This window comes from Schistocerca gregaria, chromosome X, assembly GCF_023897955.1.
Source record: "Schistocerca gregaria isolate iqSchGreg1 chromosome X, iqSchGreg1.2, whole genome shotgun sequence".
Lineage (NCBI taxonomy): Eukaryota > Metazoa > Arthropoda > Insecta > Orthoptera > Acrididae > Schistocerca > Schistocerca gregaria.
The window spans coordinates 520,540,822-520,562,683 of NC_064931.1; the positions used below are offsets into that span (position 1 = coordinate 520,540,822).

Genomic DNA, 21,862 nt, shown 5'->3' on the forward strand with positions numbered 1-21,862 from the left:
TTTTTTTAAAACATCAGTCATCTGATGTATTTAAAGTGCCTTGGGCACTTTATGTATCATGTCAATAATGAAAACCAATTAGAACAGTAATTAACTTTTTCATTAATGATTCTTGAACATTCAGATGTAAACACTATGATTTTCACTCATTCTGAGGCTGTGAAATCATCATACAGAACTTTAACCTAAAATTCCTTATTGGTATTTTGTACTGCACCTCAATTAATATTAGAAATAAAATCCAACGTGAGATTAAGATGTAATTAATGATACGCATCATTATTGTAACTTCGTATGCAAGTTTTGACATGAAAGTCGAAAGAATAATATTTAGAAATGTATTCAGAATCAATCGTCATTTATTATCTTTAAATAATACTAACAGTTTGTTGTAAATCATTAACTTTTCATTATAAATCTGAATGTAATTGTTTTTGACAAAAGACCAGACAACATGCATTGTTGAGATATAGTATATATTGAGTGGTGCGAAGCACTTTAAGTTGGTCACAGTTTGGCCAATGTAATGATGCAAAGTATGTAACAGTGACTGTTTTGTCAGTCATGTTGGTAGAAGGCAGTTTGTCGGTGAACATATTGGCAAATCCTTACAGAAAATACATCCAATGTTAAAAGGATTCAGCAGTGTGTTCAAATATATTATTTTAACATCCAAGTTTTCATCACATCAAAAATCCAGGCAAATCTGCAACATACATCCCCTTATGGACTTTATAGATGGAGGAAATGTAACAGTTCAGAGCTAATATTCCACCACAAAAACTATAGCACTCTCATACTATGATGAATCTCTCATAACGAGAAGTATTTCAGCCAGAACTGCAGCTGGAGTAACATCAGAACATGCACGCACATGCACCTCCACCCGCACATGCACAAATGGCCACTGCAAAACTGGTCAGTGGCGCAAACTTGACCACCAAGTTGAAGAGCATTGCATGCAGTAAAACAGTTGCTCCACAATCTCTGCCACTTTCATATTAATTCTTTATTATGTTTGCTCTATAATAATGTATCTCTATCTGCCTCTCATTCCCCCACCCCCCCTCCCCCAATACCCACCTACCTTTTCTGTTCTTTTGAATACAAGAGTTGGTGGTGCAGATTCAGCTTTCAATGTAGGCTTCACAGTTGAGACAGGGTCTTTCACAGTTGATTTTGGTGAAGAATGTGGCTTAGACACCTGAAATAGGAAAAAAACAAAAAGAGTGCAAAGCATCATAAGAGAGGTGTTACTTAATAACACGCTGTACCTATGAAGAGACAGTGAAACAGAAACAGCACGACTTCTTGTATAGACAGAAGCACAGTTTAAGGTGATCATCAAACTGGTTCTTATGGCCTACAACAATAACTTTCTCACAAACTATTTCACCACATTAACATGTACCCAAGAGGGATCAGAAGAAACAAAGTAGGTTTCAGAGATTAGTGTTGGTAAAACTGGCAAGGTATCCATGAACGAAAGTACAAAGAGAAATAATAAAAAATCATCTCCTAAGCGTGATCCAGGCTAAAAGCATTCAAACATGTGAGACTGTGTATTTGCTGCACAAAACACACACACACACAGACACAGACACAGACACAGACACAGACACAGACACAGACACAGACACAGACACAGACACAGACACAGACACAGACACAGACACAGACACAGACACACACACACACAGACACACACACACAGACACACACACACAGACACAGACACACACACACAGACACACACACACAGACACACACACACAGACACACACACAGACAGACCAGATTAAGATCAAAGGCATGTCTGGGACCCAGAGGAGGAAGCTACTCAGGGAACAGAGGAAAAAGGAAGGGAAAGATTGGCTCCCTAAAAATAAATGGAGGGAATTAATGGGACTAGAATCTAAGACCCCCAGGGAAAAAATCTCTCAGGTTGAAGGGGACGCACCCCCCCCCCCCCCCCACAACGTCAAAGACAGATAATAAGCGGATAAGAGAGGAATCAAAGACTCCCTCCTCCCTGGATAAGTGAGTCCAGAAAAAAACTGAGGCAAGAAATAGGGAAACAGACCAATAGTACTGCAGTCTCGGTTTTTAGGATGGCAGTTATCCAGGAAGGTTATCCACTGGTGGCCATCACCTCGCAGCAGGAGGAATTAGTACAAATGGCCATATTTGAAAATATTGGGGGTGAGGGTTGTGAGAGGAGGGGACACTGTGGCACAGGTCCCAACTTCAGGAGGGTCTATCTTGAGCATGGTGAACTCTTGTCTGTGAGGAGGTGCACACACTAGAATGGCTCAAGGACAAGATGCCCATGATATCCCCGTCGGAAGATGTGAAGCTGCTGCTCAAGACAGCAGCGGAGCTTCTTAAGACCGCAAAGGTATCATTATGGGTATCTAAGATCCTTAAGGAAGTCTCTCCGAAGACTTTTCGGTAAAATAGGGGCCCACAACCCAAAACTCTCAACAGGAGATTGGAGAGTGATTAATACAGAAGGTTGCTTTGGAAGGACGAACCCTGGTGGTGGAGGTTGGTGAGAAGTCCCTGAAGGCGATGCGGGAGCAGGACCTGAAACTGTTTTTAGGGTTCTTGCAGGTCACCATCAGAGTTCTCGAAGACCTCAAATATGGCAGTACGACGGAGTCTGGACGTGCTGCAGATTAATCTGCAGTACAGTAAAGGGGCCACTGCTGCCCCGAGCCACTGCCTGAGGAGACAGGAAGTGGACGTGGCCCTGATACAAGAACCCTATTTATACATAGGGGGTGTATCGGGCCTTGGTGGCACTGGAGGTAAGCTGATCTATGCTAGGAATCTAAGAAACTCCAGAGCATTAGGCATTAGGTAAGAAATGGCATTTCTTTCATGCCAATAATGGATTTCTGCTCTAGGGATTTAGTGACCATTAAAATGCAGCAATGCGAGGACGGTATCACGAGAGAAATTATTTTGGCCTCAGCATACCTTCCTTACAAAGATAGCTCTCCTCCTCCCTTGGAGGTGAGGAGACTGGTAGAGACTTGCCATCGGCAAGGTGATCGACTGCTGGTGGGATGCGGCGCCAATGCCCACAACCTAGCGTGAGGCAGCAAGGACACCAACATTAGAGGTGAGTACCTTCTTGAATTTCTTTTAGCTAACAACTTAGAGGTCCTGAATAGGGGCAATGAACCTACATTCAGGAATAGCAGAAGGGAAGAAGTAATTGACATAACCTTTGGTTCCATGACGACGGGTAGCTATGTCAAACAATGGTATGTGGTGTTAGAGCCATCCTGATCGGACCACGTGTACATCAAATTCAAGGTTTAAATGGAAAATAGGAATCCCAGGAAAACAGACTGCGAGACACATAGGACGGATCTTGACTTAAGCTTATCAGAAATTAAAACTTCAATAAGGAATCCAGTAGAATTTGAGGAAGTAGCTGAGGCTGTTACCTCTGCCATAGTGACCTCGTATCATGACAACTGCACAATCACCAGGAAGTGCACATATAGGAGTGTTCCTTGGTGGAATAACAAACTGGAAACGCAAAGAAAACAGGTACAGAGACTGTTTAATATTGTGAGACATGAAGGACAATGGGCTAAATATTGTGAGGCCCTTGTCAATTACAATCTTGCAATAAGACAAGCAAAGGAGGCAACCTGGAAGACAGTCTGTGAGGAAGTGGAGGGCACGGCTGCACAAGCCAGAGTTCAAAAGATTCTCACTAGAGTATCAACCAATCCAGGAGGTACATTGCGGAAGGAGGCTGGGGAATATACAAAGACAGCACATGAGATGCTGAAATTGCTCCTCCAAACTCACTTTCCTCGATATGCTCTGCTGGACAACACAAACCAGTATGTGACCCCAGAGAGACAATGGTTCTCATAAGAGAGGACTGGGAATCATCCAAGGGGTGTGTGAACTTCCACAAAATCTAATGGGTGGTGGGAAATTTCAACTGTTCAAGTCACCTCCCCAGATGGAATTTTTCCAGCTCTCCTGCAACAGGCAAGAGGAAAGCTTATATGAGTCCTATGAAGGTTATTGAGGGTTAGCCCAGCAGTAGGAATCATTCCCAATGCTTGGAGGGCAGTGAAGGTTGTCTTCATTCCAAAGCCAAAGAGAGTTGATCATACCAAGGCCAAGGATATGAGACCAATCAGTCTGTCCTCCTCCATTCTTCAAACATTGGAAAAACTGGTTAATGTATACACTGGGGAGAGGAGGCTAAGTAGGGTCCCTCTACACCCAAACCAACACGCATAACAACCAAGTAAATCATGTGAGACACCTCTCCACCAACTTGTTGGGAAGGTGGAAAAAGCACTTCATTTCCAAGAAATAGCCCTCTGCATCCTCATGGATATCGAGGGGGGCCTTCAGTAACACGGTCTTCGATTCCATGGTAAGGGCAGCAGAGGTCCATGACCTGGGGACCACTACATGTAGGTGGACCAGGGCCACGCTTAGTGGAAGGAAGATAGAGGCTACCACAGTGAATGAAAAGTGGTAATTAAGGGCACTAGAGGCTGCCCACAAGTACTAGTTTTGTCTCCTCTACTGTGGAATCTAGTGGTGAATGAACTCATTGGGGAACTAAATTCCAGACAATGCTTCTGCCAAGGATACATAGATGATCTTGTCACAGTAATACTTAGCAAATTCACTGACAGTGTCAGCAATATGGCACAAGGAGGGTTGGAAATTGTGCAAAAATGGTGCACTAAACAGTATCTGAGAGTTAATCCTAAGAGGACTGTTGTGGTGCCATTTACAAAGAGACATATTCAGCACCCAAGTTGGAATTTAAAGCTCTTTGATGAAACTCTACCTGTGAAGTGGATAGTGAAATATCTAGTGGTAAACTTCTTATCCAACTTGGACCCATCACATTAAGAGCATCTGCAAAAAGTGCTATAGTGACTACTAGGAGGGCTTGTGGCAAAAACTGAGGCCTAAGCCCAAGGGGTATGCATTGGATATACACCACAGTGTTTAGACCTAGGCTTTCCTATGGTGCCATAGTGTGGTGGAAGAAGGTAGAACAGCAGGTTGCAGCTAAGGAGCTTGCTATGGTGCAGAATTGCCCTGCTTAGCCATAATTAGCAGCACACCAACTGCTGAAATAGAAGCCATGCTGGATATGCCTCCACTTCACCTTTGGGTCAAGATGGAGGCAGCAGCTGGGGCACAAAGACTTAAAACTGGCCAAAACTGTGTCACATTCGGATATCCAGAATCACACACTAACATAGTGAGTGAGGTAAATATAGGAATGGCTGGGGAAATGCCTGCCACCTATATAATAACTCCCAACTACTTCTACAAGCCTTAAAGCATAATAATTGGAAGTTGGGAGCAGTGGGAAAACACAGTTCGACACCGTATGGGGGACATTGTTTGGTTCACCAATGGGTCAAAAACAGACCAAGGCATTGGGACAGGGTTGTACGGGGTTCAGTCAAGACAGGAGAGCATCATATCTCTAGGGAAACTGGCCTCTGTGTTCCAAGCTGAAAATACTGCAATATGAGGAGGAGAATATGCATAGGTGCTACAACGGCCGTAGCATCTACATCTATTCAGACAACCCTGAAATCATTGGCAGCTCCTGCAGCAAGATCTGAGATTGTTGCAGATTGCCACAGGACTCTGGTGGAGCTAGGGGGAAGCAATAGGGTGAACCTAGTGTGGATCCCCAGCCACTCAGGGATCTGTGGCAATGAACAAGTCGGTAGATTGGCTAGGATGAGGGGCAACAACTCCATTTATTGGACCACAACCGGTCCTGACAATCACCAAGGCTATGATCGAAGTAGAAATACGGAAGTGGCTTAGGACGCAGCATGTACGATATTGGACCAAGGTCCAGAAACAAAAACATTGTAAGGTAATGATGCCCAAGCCATGTTTTAAAAGAAGCTCTGTAATCCTGGGAGTGAACAGGAAAGAGATCAAACTCATGAATTGACCGATGACTGACCATGGGAATTTCAAATACATCTACACACAATGGGTATAACGGAAGAGGACCCTAAATGTAGGATCTGTGATGAGAGTGAAGAAACTGCACCACACCTAATCTTCGAATGCATGGCATTGGAGAGTAAAAAATACAGAATCTTCAAGACAACTAGACCTGAAGAAATTGTGTGTAACAAAAAACTGGTAGAGGGACTCCTTGCTCTACTTAAGGGCACTGGTTGGCTTTACTAGATATACAGGGAGCAATACCTCACAATAAACCTAGTTTCAGTGCGGGCAGTGGCGGGTCAGACCTAAGCTGTTTTAGCTCCCCTGTTAAAATCAAATATAAAAACATCATACCTAGCAACTATGCAGGCTTAATGGTGCAATCGATGGGCATTGTTCCATGTAAGAAGTGTATGTATCACTATCAATCCATTCTGTAAAAACCACACATCAATAGCACTTCCCATTTCTGCAATATTTGTGGTTCAAGTTTTAGGTGACTGACCCTGTATATGTAACAGTTTTTGTATATCTAATATTAAGTAAGGAAATTGTTAGTAACAGACTGCAGAAGAGATGTGAGGTTTTATTAAGTTTTTCCTTCCAATAATTGATTTTGTTAATAAATTAAAGTCTTGTCACAAAATAAGATAGGGGATGATGTGGGGAAGCAAGCAAGTACTGTGAATGTTGACCTTTCCTCGTCGCTGAACTAAGATTGAGACAGCAGAGCCTAGCATATGCCTTGAGCTGCTAACAAAGAGATTGCACCATATATTATTTAAAATTAAATCTTTAAATATTGTTTCAAAACCTGGTCAGATTATGTAAAACTATGAAAAAGTCAAAATATTGTCAATCTCAAATGGTTTGCTAATTACTTCCTTCGAAAATCTACTTCTTCTAAAATCCTAAGAAGCATGTTAAATTACATGCTAGAAAGTTCTGCTTTTGGAATTACGTGACAAGTTTTCAGGAAGCTACCTCTTACTTTTTGGATTATTCCACTTTTTTCAAAATTTCAGAAATATGCTATATTGAAGTTAGAGTATTTTATGTTTGGAATTAGGTTCAGTTTATCATAAAAACCTATAGTGAAAGTTTTATGTGGTTACCTACCTACTTTCTAAACTATTAAGAAAAACCCAATTTTCATTAGTAAAATTTGTTAAATGAGTTAGATTAAGTAACCTTTGTTATTACACTACAAAGACAAGATAACAGCACTGTACTAAGATTAAAGACAACATTTTAATTTTATCACGGCACAGAAATTAAAACAGAGAGAGATCAGAGGCCACCATCTACATTTGGTTCCATTTGAAAAATTCCGAAGTTAAAAATTTAAGAGTTATCAAGCTAAGGATTCTAAAGATCACAGAGAAAGAGATTTACTTAGAGAACTTCAACTAATAATGATATAAATAATTTTGCAGTCAAAGTGTGCTGATTGGGTGCTGCTGCAAAAACTGCAAGTAATTTTGGGATGTGTGCTTTGTTTGGTGTCTGCATCAAAAAATAAAAGAGCCACGCGTCTGTACCAGGAAGGTTCTTCGATCACTGTCGATCACACAGGAAAGTACTAAGCTCCCTTCCAGAATGTTTCGCGATTTTGTTTGTGTCAATGGCTGCTTAAGCCTCAGATGGATTTAAAAATGACTGACATTATCATGTGAAATCCAGGCTGGAATAATGACAGTATTATGAAAGGCTACATAGCTATTCACCATATAGTGGAGATGTTGAGTCACAGACAAGTATAACAAAAACAGACTGCTGAACAAGTGAGATTTCAGCCAAAAGGCTTTCCTTCTAGTAGACAAAAACACACACACACACACACACACACACACACACACACACACACACACACACACACGTACATGAGAGAGAGAGAGAGAGAGAGAGAGAGAGAGAGAGAGAGAGAGAGAGAGAGAGAGAGAGAGAGAGAGAGCGCACCCATTTTGTATAGAAGGCCTTTTGACTGAAACCTCAACTGCTTAGCAGCCTATCATTTTCATATTACTGGCATCATTGGGTTTCAGCTGAATGATATGTTGTGTGTATCTTGTGAAACTGTGAACTCAACTGGATTAAGAATTTATCTGTGTTTCATTCTTTGTGTGCCGCCCACTATATTACAGCATGCCATGTGCTCAGTATCTGAGATTATTCTCCACTTTTAAGACAAGCAAGTTCCTTTACATAATTAGGAATGAAGAGCAGAAATCGTCTCTGAACTGCATCAGGTTCTGAGTATGGTAGAACAAGCTTTAATGTTTCATACTTGTTACTTGTGGGTGGGAACTTTGCTCAGTTAAACAATAGTAGTCTTTCATTGATCATCGCAGTTCCTGACTCCTCTGCATTATTCTAATCGAGTTAGAACAATTTATTTCTGTTTCAGCGAGCTGAATTGTGTACTGAAGACTACAAAACAGTATGTTCTCCATCACTTTCTGGCTTTTTGCACAAACTTTTCAGGCCCGTGTAAGAGGCTGTGGTATCAAAAATTCATGGAAGACGACCAAATGTTACAATGTTAAAAAAAAAGGGGAAACTAAAAATCAACAAACCTGGATAAATTTTGCCCACTGCCCCACAAACGGGGGTGGGGAGGGGATAATTCCTCCTTTTATGGTGTGTGTGTGTGTGTGTGTGTGTGTGTGTGTGTGTGTGTGTGTGTGTGTGTGTGTGCTGTCCCCTTTACATCAAAATATTGGAACAACAGCAACAATTCTTTATGCTGATCTGGTGGATGCGAGGCAGTTGCATACACCTACTAATGTACATGCAAGTACTGTAAACAGAAACACATTCAATTTGTGAGACTGGAAACTAGCCCTCCAATATGTCTATTAGATTATCAAACATTTCTGAGAAAGAATAAAAACCAATTTCTGTTGTTATCGCCGAGTCCTTGTTGTACATCTCTGTAATTTGACAGAGATTAATACTTCAATTTATATTTATGTAATGCTGCATACTATTCTTCAGCTGAAAACTGGGAATTCGAACCAAAAATCTTACTTTATGTTGATCACTATATTTTCAGAGGGGTAAAACTTATACTTACAGCTCTGTTAATTGTTTTCAGGCAGTCTGTACAGTACCATATTGATCTTGGGTCTTCCATATCAGCTTCACCAACAGGTGGCTGGTGGCACTCTTGATGGTATAATGAATGGCACTCTGTGCATTCAATGAGGCGATTCCTAGGAGCCACATCCATTCCTCTGCAAGGAGAGCAAACTTGTTTGAGGCTACATGAACAATTAATGTAACGACAACCTCTTAGTATGTCAAGATATCTGAAGCAATTGGTAGACTGCTCATCTGGAATTAATTAAGGTACGTTACAACAGACAAGCATACACAAACATACATAAGCAACAATAAAGTTGAAGACTTTAGAGCTCATTGAGCTGACAGTACATTAGCAGCCACTGTATTAATTACAACTCTCCACATACCAAATAGAGCTGTTAATGTACATGTATGAAAGAGTGAGAGTTCTACATACAAAATGGTAGTTTTCAAAGGAAAGATACAGTGACAAAATAATCCACCAATGTACTGCAGGTTGTTGGCGTCCAAACAGCACAATACAAGTATTTTGGTGATCAATCTGTTGGCATCATCAGTTGAGGTGATGAACTAACGATCTGATAACTTGGTGGCCATTTATTTTCTCACCATCCACCCTCCTAGTGATCTAACCCCAGTCCACTCTCAGAGGCCTATAGATTGCCACAGCATTTGGTGTTCTGATCACAATTCGCTCCCTGCAGCATATGTCTGTGCGGTGGCAACAGCAGCTCCATCAATATGAAGAATCAGTTCCCTACGTTTGCTGAAAGATTCGTTCACTGACCTTATTACACCTAGTACTGGGTACCATGCTTCACTGAGATTGTAGCTAGTGATGCAATTGATTAGTTTAGTTTGTATTGTAAATTCCTTGATGACATAGTCCCAGCACATGTTAGAGCAAAGACTCTAATGCTGCTGGACTTCATACCATTTACTTGCAAAAGACGATGTTATACAACCACTGACTTGTGGGGCTACATGAAACAAGTGTGTCATCAATGTTCTCAGTACCGTTTTGACAGTGCGCATCATCTGTCTGACATGTGATTTGCCACACTGACAGGGAATTTAACACACTTCAGTCTTCCAAAGTGCAAGTTGATTTTTCACATACCCCAGTAATGCTTGTGTCTCAACAGGTGAGCAAAACCCAGTCTTAATCACATTTCTTCTGATACTGTCCCAGTGTACAATACAAATGCAATGTCAATACCTCGTTCACATTCCTCCACTGTTTTAAAGCACAGTGCTCCAGGTCAGGTAACACACATTTAAGATTTTTGCTAAACCAGTTCTCTGCTCTGGATGGTGGCAGCTCTGAGCATGCACTTATAAGTCAGTGAGTTTTCAGTATATGCTGTGACCCAATATTCCACTCACCTTCCTCTTCTCCAAGACAACCAGAAAGAGCAGCTCACTATCCACAGTGATCCGCATTATCAATCTTATGTTCCTGTGAATGACGTCAAGATGTGTGAGGAATCGTCCATGTGATGACATTCTGTTAAGGAAAGAAGCAGGTCCGTTTCAGTCAGGCAGATGCCAGTGCTTCATCTCCAAAGTGTTGCATGCACAAGTTGGTCACAACCAACGATATTGGTCTGACCCTCTGCGACCCCTTTCGTCTGCCCATAGTGTGTTCTATCAGAGAGAAAATCTAGGTCAGGACATACCTGAAAAGATTGGGAGTATCTATTTCAAATTAACTGTAAGAGGATTTAAACCTTTTTACATCTCATGGTGATTGTTTAGCTGTTGTCCAACATCTACTTAGTTGCATATGTGATGGGGGCATTTGTCCACATAGGGGCTAAAAACATATACATGAGGGATTATTTAAGTACAAAGAGGGATACCAGTATCAATGATGATGGGGTGAAGTGAACACCTTTGTGGGCCTTGAGAATTCCATAGTGTCTTAATGTAGCAGGTGTACAGGAACACAGTTATTTTATAATCTTTGAGGCAGTTTGTGCATTTGAGAAAGGCCAAGAGAACAGACCTCTGGAAACATCACATTAAGGCTGTATTCTACCCATTTCCTAAGACATGAGCATTACTGCAAAGAGTCAAGGATACTCCTGCACTTCATAAGAACAGGTTGTAACAAATCTCCTGCCAATGTGGCAAATTGTATATTAGACACAAAATACACTCTACGCCAAGAACATTGATGGCATGGAATATGACACCACAGTCCTGGTCCAACATAATGTCCCTGGGAATGCATCACCTATTTTTACTGAGAAACAAACCAAGAACCAGCTAATCAACTCTGATACTGGCTACAATTTTAGCAAGGCTTGCGAACTCATGCCTGGTTGATTAGGGCAAAAAACGAGACTTCCAGCAAACATAGGGAAATGCTGATTGATGGACCCACTGATGCCACCATGCCAACACATGCTGCACAAAACGACTGACAGATGACACCCCAAATGCTGCAGCGATCGATATGCTGGTGTGCCTGGGAGGGCAGGCAGCAGACAAAACACCGGGAAGGACAGACAGAAGTTGAGTATACAAGTGACCCCTGCACAACAAGAGGATTGGTTCATTAGCAATCATGGTAACGGTGGCAGGATCAGTTATTACAATTTTGTGTTCCTTGGACACCAACAGTCTGCATCACATCCATTGATTATTTTGTTACCAAATACTCTGGGAGAACTTGAAAAATGGGATGAAACAATATCTGTGCTCTTAGTTATGTAAAACAAAAGCAATTTAATTTATTGTGTCATTTGTCAAACATTTATGATCTTACGTGTAAGTAAATGCTTGAAATGAGAACTGCTGAGTGAAAAGTGCACTGATAAATTAGTACCACAGAAGTGAAAGCAATGACAGGATTCTGAACGTCTTTCACAACTCAATGACATAAAACTAACCCCATATGATTTTGGATAACATCTCTGAACCGTATTTTACATATTTTCAACATGTAGTAAGGAATCCAGCAGAAGTTATTTCAAAATTCTAAACACACAGAATTAGCAATAGACTAAAATGGAAGAATAGATCAGAACATTAGCAATGGTACAGAAGCTCTTACAGAGGAAGGGAATCTACTGTGTGTTCAAAGGAGCTGTACTGGCTCTGGCCTTTAGCAATTTAAGGAACCTATGATGGAACTGGGTTTTGAATGTCAGACTGGGGTTTAAATGCCAGTAGTTTTATCCTGTCAAGCAATCTGTTACCTTGTGCCACTGGCCGTTCTTCAAATTTTCGGTATCTTCAAAATATTTAGACAGCTTTGTTTCTTTGAACAATAATGTTAAGTGAAAAGTAAGCAACGGAATACTAGCATCTTTTGTTTGCAAACCAGTCGGACTGAAAGTTTTACATCAAAACTGAAGGTTAATCTATGAACAATATCCTTTGTTTCAGTATTGGCATTGGTTAGTGGCAACACCACCACCTGAGCCAGCCCAAAATTCAGTCTAGCTTTCTGTAAAATGGTCATGTAAATGTTATCATAGAGCCAAATTTCTGTGTAAATGGTGCATTAAAAAAATTATATTATGTTATTTGTCATCAATCCCAAGATGTACAATATGTACTGGGATAACAGTGCTGCAACTCCTAAACACTTTAAAACCAACTAAAATGGAGTCAGTAAACTAACACAACAGATCATACCGATTGCCTTTTTTTCAGCTAAAAAAGAGGCCGCCTCAACATTATTTTTGTAATTTGTGTGTATGGTAATGGAAGGTCAGAACTCAAATATCACTCACCCCAAGCAATTCAATTCAACTGTCAAATATTTTTGAGAAAATTAACTTTGAAGTTTTCCAAGCTTCTTTAATGCCATACGATAAGGTCAACTTTTCAAAAGGCAGTGTGGCTCTATGGTAGAGTTCTCATCTACTACGCGAGTGATCTGGGTTTGATTACCAGCCAATGTAAATTCTTAAACAAAGGTCACGTTGTAAGAGCATTTTGGTGATGTGTAAAATACAAGGTGATTATAATTAAAGTTAAACTTTCAAAATACTGTAGAAATAACACCACTGGTCAGAATGATGTAAAATTGAAACGGAATATTATCGGAGAAGGGGCACAATGTATGGCAGAAGGGGAAAATATCTAAAAACAAATATGATCTGACTTACGAAATTAAAGTACTGGCATGTCGACAGACACAGAAACAAACACACACACAAAATTCAAGCTTTCGCAACCAACAGTTGCTTCATCAGGAAAGAGGGAAGAAGAGGGAAAGACGAAAGGATGTGGGCTTTAAGGGAGAGGGTAAGAAGTCACTCCAATCCCGGGAACGGAAAGACTTACCTTAGCGCGCGCGCGCCCACACACACACACACACACACACACACACACACACACACACTATATACACACAAGCAGACATATTTAAAGGCAAAGAGTTTGAGCAGAGATGTCAGTCGAGGCGGAAGTGCAGAGGCAAAGATGATGTTGAATGACAGGTGAGGTATGAGTGGCGGCAACTTGAAATTAGCGGAGATTGAGGCCAGGTGGATAACGAGAAGAGAGGATATATTGAAGGGCAAGTTCTCATCTCCGGAGTTCGGATAGGTTGGTGTTGGGAAGTATCCAGATAACCCGGACGATGTAACACTGTGCCAAGATGTGCTGGCCGTGGACAAAGGCATGTTTAGCCACAGGGTGATCCTCATTACCAATAAACACTGTCTGCCTGTGTCCATTCATGCAAATGGACAGTTTGTTGCTGGTCATTCCCACATAGAAAGCGTCACAGTGTAGGCAGGTCAGTTGGTAAATCACGTGGGTGCTTTCACACGTGGCTCTGCCTTTGATTGTGTACACCTTCCGGGTTTCAGGACTGGAGTAGGTGGTGGTGGGAGGGTGCATAGGACAGGTTTTACACCGGGGCGGTTACAAGGGTAGGAGCCAGAGGGTAGGGAAGGTGGTTTGGGGATTTCATAGGGATGAACCAAGAGGTTACGAAGGTTAGGTGGGCAGCGGAAAGACACTCTTGGTGGAGTGGGGAGGATTTCATGAAGAATGGATCTCATTTCGGGTCAGGATTTTAGGAAGTCGTATCCCTGCTGGAGAACCACATTGAGAGTCTGATCCAGACCCGGGAAGTATCCTGTCACAAGTGGGGCACTCTTGGGGTTCTTCTGTGAGAGGTTCTGAGTTTGAGGGGATGAGAAAATGGCTCTGGTTATTTGCTTCTGTACCAGGTCGGGAGAGTAGTTGCAGGATGCGAAAGCTGTTTTCAGGTTTTTGGTGTAATGGTTCAGGGATTCAGGACTGGAGCAGACTCGTTTGCCGCGAAGGCCTAGGCTGTAGGGAAGGGACCGTTTGATATGGAATGGGTGGCAGCTGTCATAATGGAGGTACTGTTGCTTGTTGGTGGGTTTGATGTGGACGGATGTGTGAAGCTGGCCATTGGACAGATGGAGGTCAACATCAAGAAAAGTGGCATTGGATTTGGAGTAGGACCAGGTGAATCTGATGGAACCATGGAGTTGAGGTTGGAGAGGAAATTCTGGAGTAGTTGTTCACCGTGAGTCCAGATCATGAAGATGTCATCAATAAATCTGTACCGAACTTTGGGTTTGCAGGCTTGGGTAACCAAGAAGGCTTCCTGTAAGCGACGCATAAATAGGTTGGCATACAAGGGGACCATCCTGGTACCCATGTCTGTTCCCTTTAATTGTTGGTATGTCTGGCCTTCAAAAGTGAAGAAGTTGTGGGTCAGGATGAAGCTGGCTAAGGCGATGAGGAGAGAGGTTTTAGGTAGGGTGGCAGGTGATCGGCGTGAAAGGAAGTGCTCCATTGCAGCGAAGCCCTGGACGTGCGGGATATTTGTGTATAGGGAAGTGGCATCAATGGTTACAAGGATTGTTTCCGGGAGTAACAGACCGGGTAAGGATTCCAGGCGTTTGAGAAAGTGGTTGGTGTCTTTGATGAAGGATGAGAGACTGCATGTAATGGGTTGAAGGTGTTGATCTACATAGGCAGAGATACGTTCTGTGGTGGCTTGGTAACAGCTACAATGGGGCGGCCGGGATGTTTGGGTTTGTGAATTTTAAGAAGAAGGTAGGAGTGCGAGGTGTCGGCGGGGTCAGGAGTTTGATGGAGTCAGGTGAGAGGTTTTGTAGGGGCCTAAGGTTCTGAGGATTCCTTGAAGCTCCGCCTGGACATCAGAAATGGGATTACCTTGGCAAACTTTGTATGTAGAGTTGTCTGAAAGCTGACGCAGTCCCTCAGCCACATACTCCCAACGATGAAGTACCACGGTCGTGGAACCCTTGTCAATCGGAAGAATGATGATGGATTGGTCAGCTTTCAGATCACAGATAGCCTGGGCTTTGGCTGTGGTGATGTTGGGAGTAGGATTAAGGTTTTTCAAGAAAGATTGAGAGGCAAGGCTGGAAGTGAGAAATTCCTGGAAGGTTTGGAGAGGGTGATTTTGAGGAAGAGGAGGTGGGTCCCGCTGTGATAGAGGACAGAACTGTTCCAGGCAGGGTTCAATTTGGATAGTGTCTTGGGGAGTTGGATCATTAGAAGTGGGATCAGGATTATTTTTCTTCGTGGCAAAGTGATATTTCCAGCAGAGACTACGAGTGTAGTCCGGGTTATCTGGATACTTCCCACCAACACCAACCTATCCGAACTCCGGAGATGGGAACTTGCCCTTCAATATATCTTCTCTTCCCGTTATCCACCAGGCCTCAATCTCCGCTAATTTCAAGTTGCCGCCACTCATACCTCACCTGTCATTCAACATCATCTTTGCCTCTGCACTTCCGCCTCGACTGACATCTCTGCCCAAACTCTTTGCCTTTAAATATGGCTGCTTGTGTCTGTATATGTAGGTGTGTGTGTGTGTGTGTGTGTGTGTGTGTGTGTGTGTGTGTGTGTGTGTGTGTGTGTGTGTGGCAGAAAAGCCATGGATTTAAAACTTTCCGTGTCTTTGCCTGCATTCCTTATACTGACTGTTGCTTTCATTTGTAGTACCTTATGTATGCGCTGTGGAGAGTACCCATTGGCTTCAAAAACTTTTATCAAGTGTAGAAGCTTGTCCTCCAGACTGCTCTCATCTGTGTACCAGAGATCTGAGAACACTCATCATCTGTGAAGGATGGTGGCAGTTGGTTGTACATAAGTATAATACCGCATGTGTCCATTTCCCATATACTGCATGTCCCCAAGGGCCATCATCTTTGCATCATACCAAAACATCCAAAGATGGAAGGCACCCAATTTTTCTTGATTTCCATTATGAACTGAATTTGTCTATGGATGGAACTCAGTTTCTTTTTCTGCAGCCAAAAATTCAACTACAGCATTTGCTTGTAACAATTGTCTAGCATAGATGCAATTTTTCTAGTTCACTATGCTCAGCCATCTGTCTGAATATTTTGAAACTTTGCAGATGTGTTGAAGAAACATCAAATTTGAAGAATGTGATGTTACTTATGCAAGTGATGTTCTGTCTGAGCTCCCATTCAATGAATCAACAAATCCAACTTGTGGATTTCATCATCTTCATATGATTAATTTTAATGGCTGAAATCAATTCCAAGTTACTCATCCCAGAGTTCACCTGCGCTACCAAGTTTCTTTATGTGCCATATCGATGCTAGTAAATGGAAACATGCTTTCATAGAACGATATTTAGTGTATCTAAAACTCACAAAAGAATTCAACAGTAACAACTGACGTCACGTGTTCCCGTTAACTATATTTGGACGTCATTCAGAGGTTAAGTCTTGCAGGTATACACAACCTACAACAACATCAGTTCACAGATATCTGCCCTTATCTCTCCACCAGTTGGATAGACGAGGTCAATAACAAAAAACATGTAAACATACACTAAATAATTGAATTAATCTACCTAAATGCTAGCCTTTCTTTAATTTAAACATCTTTTCCTGCTTGGTATCAGTGTGTACCACATTTACCCACTTATACAATAAGAATTTTTCCCAGACTTGTTCTAAAAATACAATGTAGTCTTATATTCACAGATTTAACTATTGCCACTGAGGTTAATACTTTCTACTTTGTTTAATAGAATACACAGTGGTTGTTTTAGCTTCACAGATGAAGCTTTGGCTATTGAGGTCACGTTCAGACTTATTTTGAAGAATTTGGAAGGGCAGGATGGGCAAATGATACTCGTGCCTGAACACACTGAAGATTTCCAGACACACCAAAGTACTTGATACGGTATCGATGTTGCTCGGACAGTCAAAGGGCATGTAACTCGCACAGCACTAGTGCCACGGATATGTGAGGAATTATGAACTAGTCACTACAAAATCTATTGTTCTGATTCAAATTTGACAATTTTGTAAAACCCAGGAGGAAACAGCACTAAATTCTGTCATCTTACAAACTCTTTTTGGAACAGGTTTGTAATAAAAATTCTCATCATGTATGGGTACCATGTACAAACATTAATGCTGCTTTTCAAGTAAAGCTAACATTCAAAACTGCAAATGTTGTCTTTAAAAAAACATTACTTTATTCTGAACCGAGATCAATATTTTACTTGACAGAGAGTCTGACAATTTACTAAGTGGGTTGCAAATGACAAATTTGGTCACTGTTCACGTATTAGAATATCGGGTAAAAACATTATCAACTTTTAATCAGCTTTAGAACATGATGCTGACATTCAGATGAAACAAGAAGGAAAATTAATCCTGAATGAAATGCCTGACAAATTAAATCTTATAAAACAAACTGTAATTATTGCGATAATTTTATGGCACCAAGAACTGTCATGGAGATGGTAAAAACAGACACCAGTAGACCATGGGACGAGCAAAAGTTCGAGAATTCGACTGAATCTTTATTACAATATTTTCTTTACATAATTGTTGCTGTTGTTACATATGACTTGCAACATAGAAGATATTTCAGTCAGTGTGTCAGCTGCTCAAGCACAGTGTTACAGAAAGGTAGGAAGTGGAACACTGATACCACCTTAGCTGAGAACTAGATGAGTGCGGAGAGGGGAGTCTTGAGAGGGCAGCAAGTTAGGTCTGTTGCCAACCATTGGAATCTATACTGCGTACTTTGGCTTTTTAGGAACATCTACCATGATGAAACTGCTGTTTGCCTGAATCCACTTTTAGTCGGAATTGAATTGACTTTAAAATTGGACAAATACTCAACAACAGTATTCATTTCTGCGGGAGACGGTAAAAATCTAGATAGGGGCCAATGGTGTACTTACGTGTTTTGTGCTGCAGTTTTGTTGATGCTCACCTTGACACGACAGGAATATAATTTAGACAATCAACAAATGGCATCAATTTAGAATAGGTATAATGTTAACTTCTTAGGCAGATACTTCACACCAATAAAACAGTTTATAATTTTGATTGGTCCGAATTGTGAAAAATAACTTTTCCTCGAGAAGCCTCTTAAAAAACTGATGGTCGTCTTATAATCAAGGTTCCCCTATACGTATGTAAACATGGAATACATATTTTTTTAGATGCATTAGTATCATTGATTTCTTTTTGAATTTACACTAGTATTTTGGATGTATACTAATATGGTAGCAACAATACTTCAATCCACTATTATTTCTATCATATATTTCCATATATTAATTTTAATACTGCAAAACAATTTTCTTGTTAATACAGGATACAATTTTGGTATTAGAAAAATGGGTATGTCCCCCATGAAACTTATCAGCCCGTTATGGCCATTATTTGCTACAGATCCTCATAGATGATGGCAGTGATCCATTTTGTGCTTGTGTTTGAGATTAGCAATCCTTACATGTTACTTCTCCAATGTGCATTTTTATCTTTACTGGCACTTTTAAGTTGTATGCTTTTAGTTGTCTGTCTTCACCAAATGCCCTCATATGTGTAACGTTCATGAATAAAAGCTAATTTTGTATGTTTCAAGGCTATGCACAATTATTTATGTGGATAGACTAATAGGTCACATAACTGGTGACCCTACCTAAGAATTTTCTTGCTTTCACATGAATGGCATTTTTGACACATTGTGGAAATATGCACAAATGTGATGAATTACAGGAACAGGCTATTCTCCGCCATCGTTGACAAGAATAACTAGCTACATGATGATATACAGATTTTGGAGCTTGCTCTCTCGATGATTCTGAACATGAACCATGTCCAGTGCAACAAAAATTATGTTAATTCTGCAACACACACATATCAAGGCACAGTGTACATATATGCAAAGACAGTTCTGAAGTTTGGCTTAACACTTCTTCTATCGCAGGTCAGGTAAGTAGTTGCAGTTTGCAACCATACATAACAATGAGTTCCACAACAGTGCCACAATCACAGTTCGAAGCAATGATTCATTCGTCTGTCGGATACAGCAGTTCATTCACGGCATGCCTGCATTTACGGGCCCTGTCATTTATTCCCACCCAACTGTGAACATGGTTCATGGTAATGGAGTACATATTTTGGCAAAAACATGTAATTAACGACCTCAAGAAATTTACTTTGGTGATAAGCAATTTGACCAACAAACTGCAGCTATGGTATCTGACAGAGCGTTGGCCGCCAGACAGAACTTACAAGAAGCTGACAAATGAGTTATTTACTGACCTCAGAATCAGGCAAGAAATGTGGTGACAAGACTCCATCCAAATTATGGTGATAATCTATGCAATCTAGTAGACAGCTCCATAGTTTCTGGTTATCTGTCATATGTTTCGTAGAAGTAACTAATGATGCAAGTGCAAACAGTGTCGGCAATATGCCACAGTAAATCCCTCAGCAAATTCCTGCATGTTATTGGTAGAGTGTATGCAATACTTCCTATGACAACAGTAGCCCACTAGCTGGCAGAAACCGACAGATGTCTACAGAGGTCTCCTGAGGAGACAACGCCATACTGTGATGTGGGCATGACAACACCCAATGAGTGTTTCTGAGGATATGTGAAGTTCACAAAGTAAAGTGAAGGCCCTCTCTGCGCAAATGTGCAAGAAGCAGGAAAACAGGGCACCAATACCCAGTTCCATCTGGCATCATCATCATCATGAAAACGACGACATCAGAACAATGACAGCAGGTTATGCTGCTATCACAAACTTTTTGGTTATAAAGTGTACTTCACTGTGCAATTACTCAAACAGCCAGTGTTCCACAGTATCAGTGCGGTATCTGGAACCAAAGTTTGCCCTATTTGTGGGATATTATACAAATCTGACAATGCATGCACCTCTGAGGAACACATCTGCAACTCAATCAAAAAAATGTATTTCCAGGATATCTAACAACAATGCCACCACACCATCTGACACATAGGTATGTCACTGGATCAATGTCAATCAAGGCATTCCTTCCAGGTGTTCCACACTATAGCGTTCTTAGATATCTGTCTTCACTGAATACTGTTGTATTTTTAATTTTCGTGAATAAAAGTTAATTTTGTACATTCGAAGGTTACATGCACACAGTAATCCCAGAATACAGATTCAGATGGATTGTATGGTACCTATGGAATTAGCAATTTCATGCTGCTCTAAAAATGGAATTCGCTTTATACCAATTCAGGTAGGGTCAAAGAATTTGTTGATACATGTCGCAACTGACTTCACTTTGATAATCCACAATGAAATTATATCACAAGCAACTAATAGGATGTTTTCCTATTTTAGAGAGAGAGAGAGAGAGAGAGAGAGAGAGAGAGAGAGAGAGAGAGAGAGAGAGAGAGAGAGAGAAGAGAGAGACTGCAGATTTCTAGACTTGCGCTATTGGGTGGGGAATTGTAGGACGCCCCTAGATAGGTCAGGGGTGCACTACAGAAAGGAAGCAGCTACTCGGGTAGCAGAGTACTTGTGGCATGCACATGTTTTTTTTTTTTTTTTTAGGCTAGGCAGTAGTGCGAGGTGTCCTAATGAACACTCACCAGTTGACATGCAGGCAGGGAAATCAGGACGTGCTCAGTGTAAAGACACTTCAGCTATCAAGATAATAGCAGTAAATTATCAGTGTGTTTGGAATAAAGTTCCTGAATTTACTGCCCTCCAGGAAGCGTGTGGCGTGCAAATTATATTCAGGACTGAGACCAGCTGAACCCTGAGATAGAAAGTTCTGAAATATTTAGTGAGGGTTGGAACGTGTATCGGAAAGATAGATTAGACACTGTGGGAGGCTGTGTCTTCATTGCAGTTGACAAAAATATAGTGTCTACTGAGGTCAAAGTAGAGTGTGATTGTGAAGTTATCTGGACACGTTTAACAGGGCTAGGAGAAATAAAGTTAATTGTTTGGTGTTATTACCGGCCACCAGGTTCCGCCGTGACAGTTCTAGAATCATTCAAAGGGAGTCTACACTCTGTATCGCAGAAGTACCCGGATCATGCTATATTAGTTTGAGGCGACATCAACCTACCTAGTATAGACTGGGATGTCTATGGATTCATTACAGGTGGTACAGACAAGCCATCGTGTGAATTACTTTTGAACACATTATCCGAAAACTGTCTTGAGCAGCTAAATCGACAGCCAACGTGTAATGGAAATATTTTAGATCTGGTAGCCACGAACAGACCAGACCTCATCGACGGTGTCAGTGTTGAGACAGGGATTAGTGATCATGATGTTACGACTATGGTTACAAAAGTTAAAAAGTCGGTCAAGAAGGCTAGGAGACTATTGTAACTAGAAAGAGCAGATAAGCAGTTGTTAGCATCCCACTTAGTAAATGAATCGACTTCATTTGCTTCAGGTACGATGGATGTGGAAGAATTATGGGCAAATTTTAAACACATTGTAAATCACACATTGGACAAGTATGTGCCG

General features: G+C 41.2%; 1 protein-coding gene across 4 annotated transcripts in view; it reads right to left on the bottom strand.

The window, feature by feature from the left end:
- LOC126297682 (integrator complex subunit 12-like) overlaps window positions 1–21,862 on the bottom strand; it is a 79,504-nt gene that overhangs the window by 12,463 nt on the left and 45,179 nt on the right. For 2 of the 4 annotated variants that reach the window (XM_049988794.1, XM_049988793.1), the window contains exons 5-6: window positions 9,062–9,221; window positions 1,088–1,204 (exon numbers count right to left, since the gene is read on the bottom strand). In XM_049988794.1, coding sequence (XP_049844751.1) covers window positions 1,088–1,204; window positions 9,062–9,221 — 277 coding nt within the window. The remainder of the gene's footprint in view (window positions 1–1,087; window positions 1,205–9,061; window positions 9,222–21,862) is intronic. The other 2 variants (XM_049988796.1, XM_049988795.1) reach the window with 1 other exon arrangement.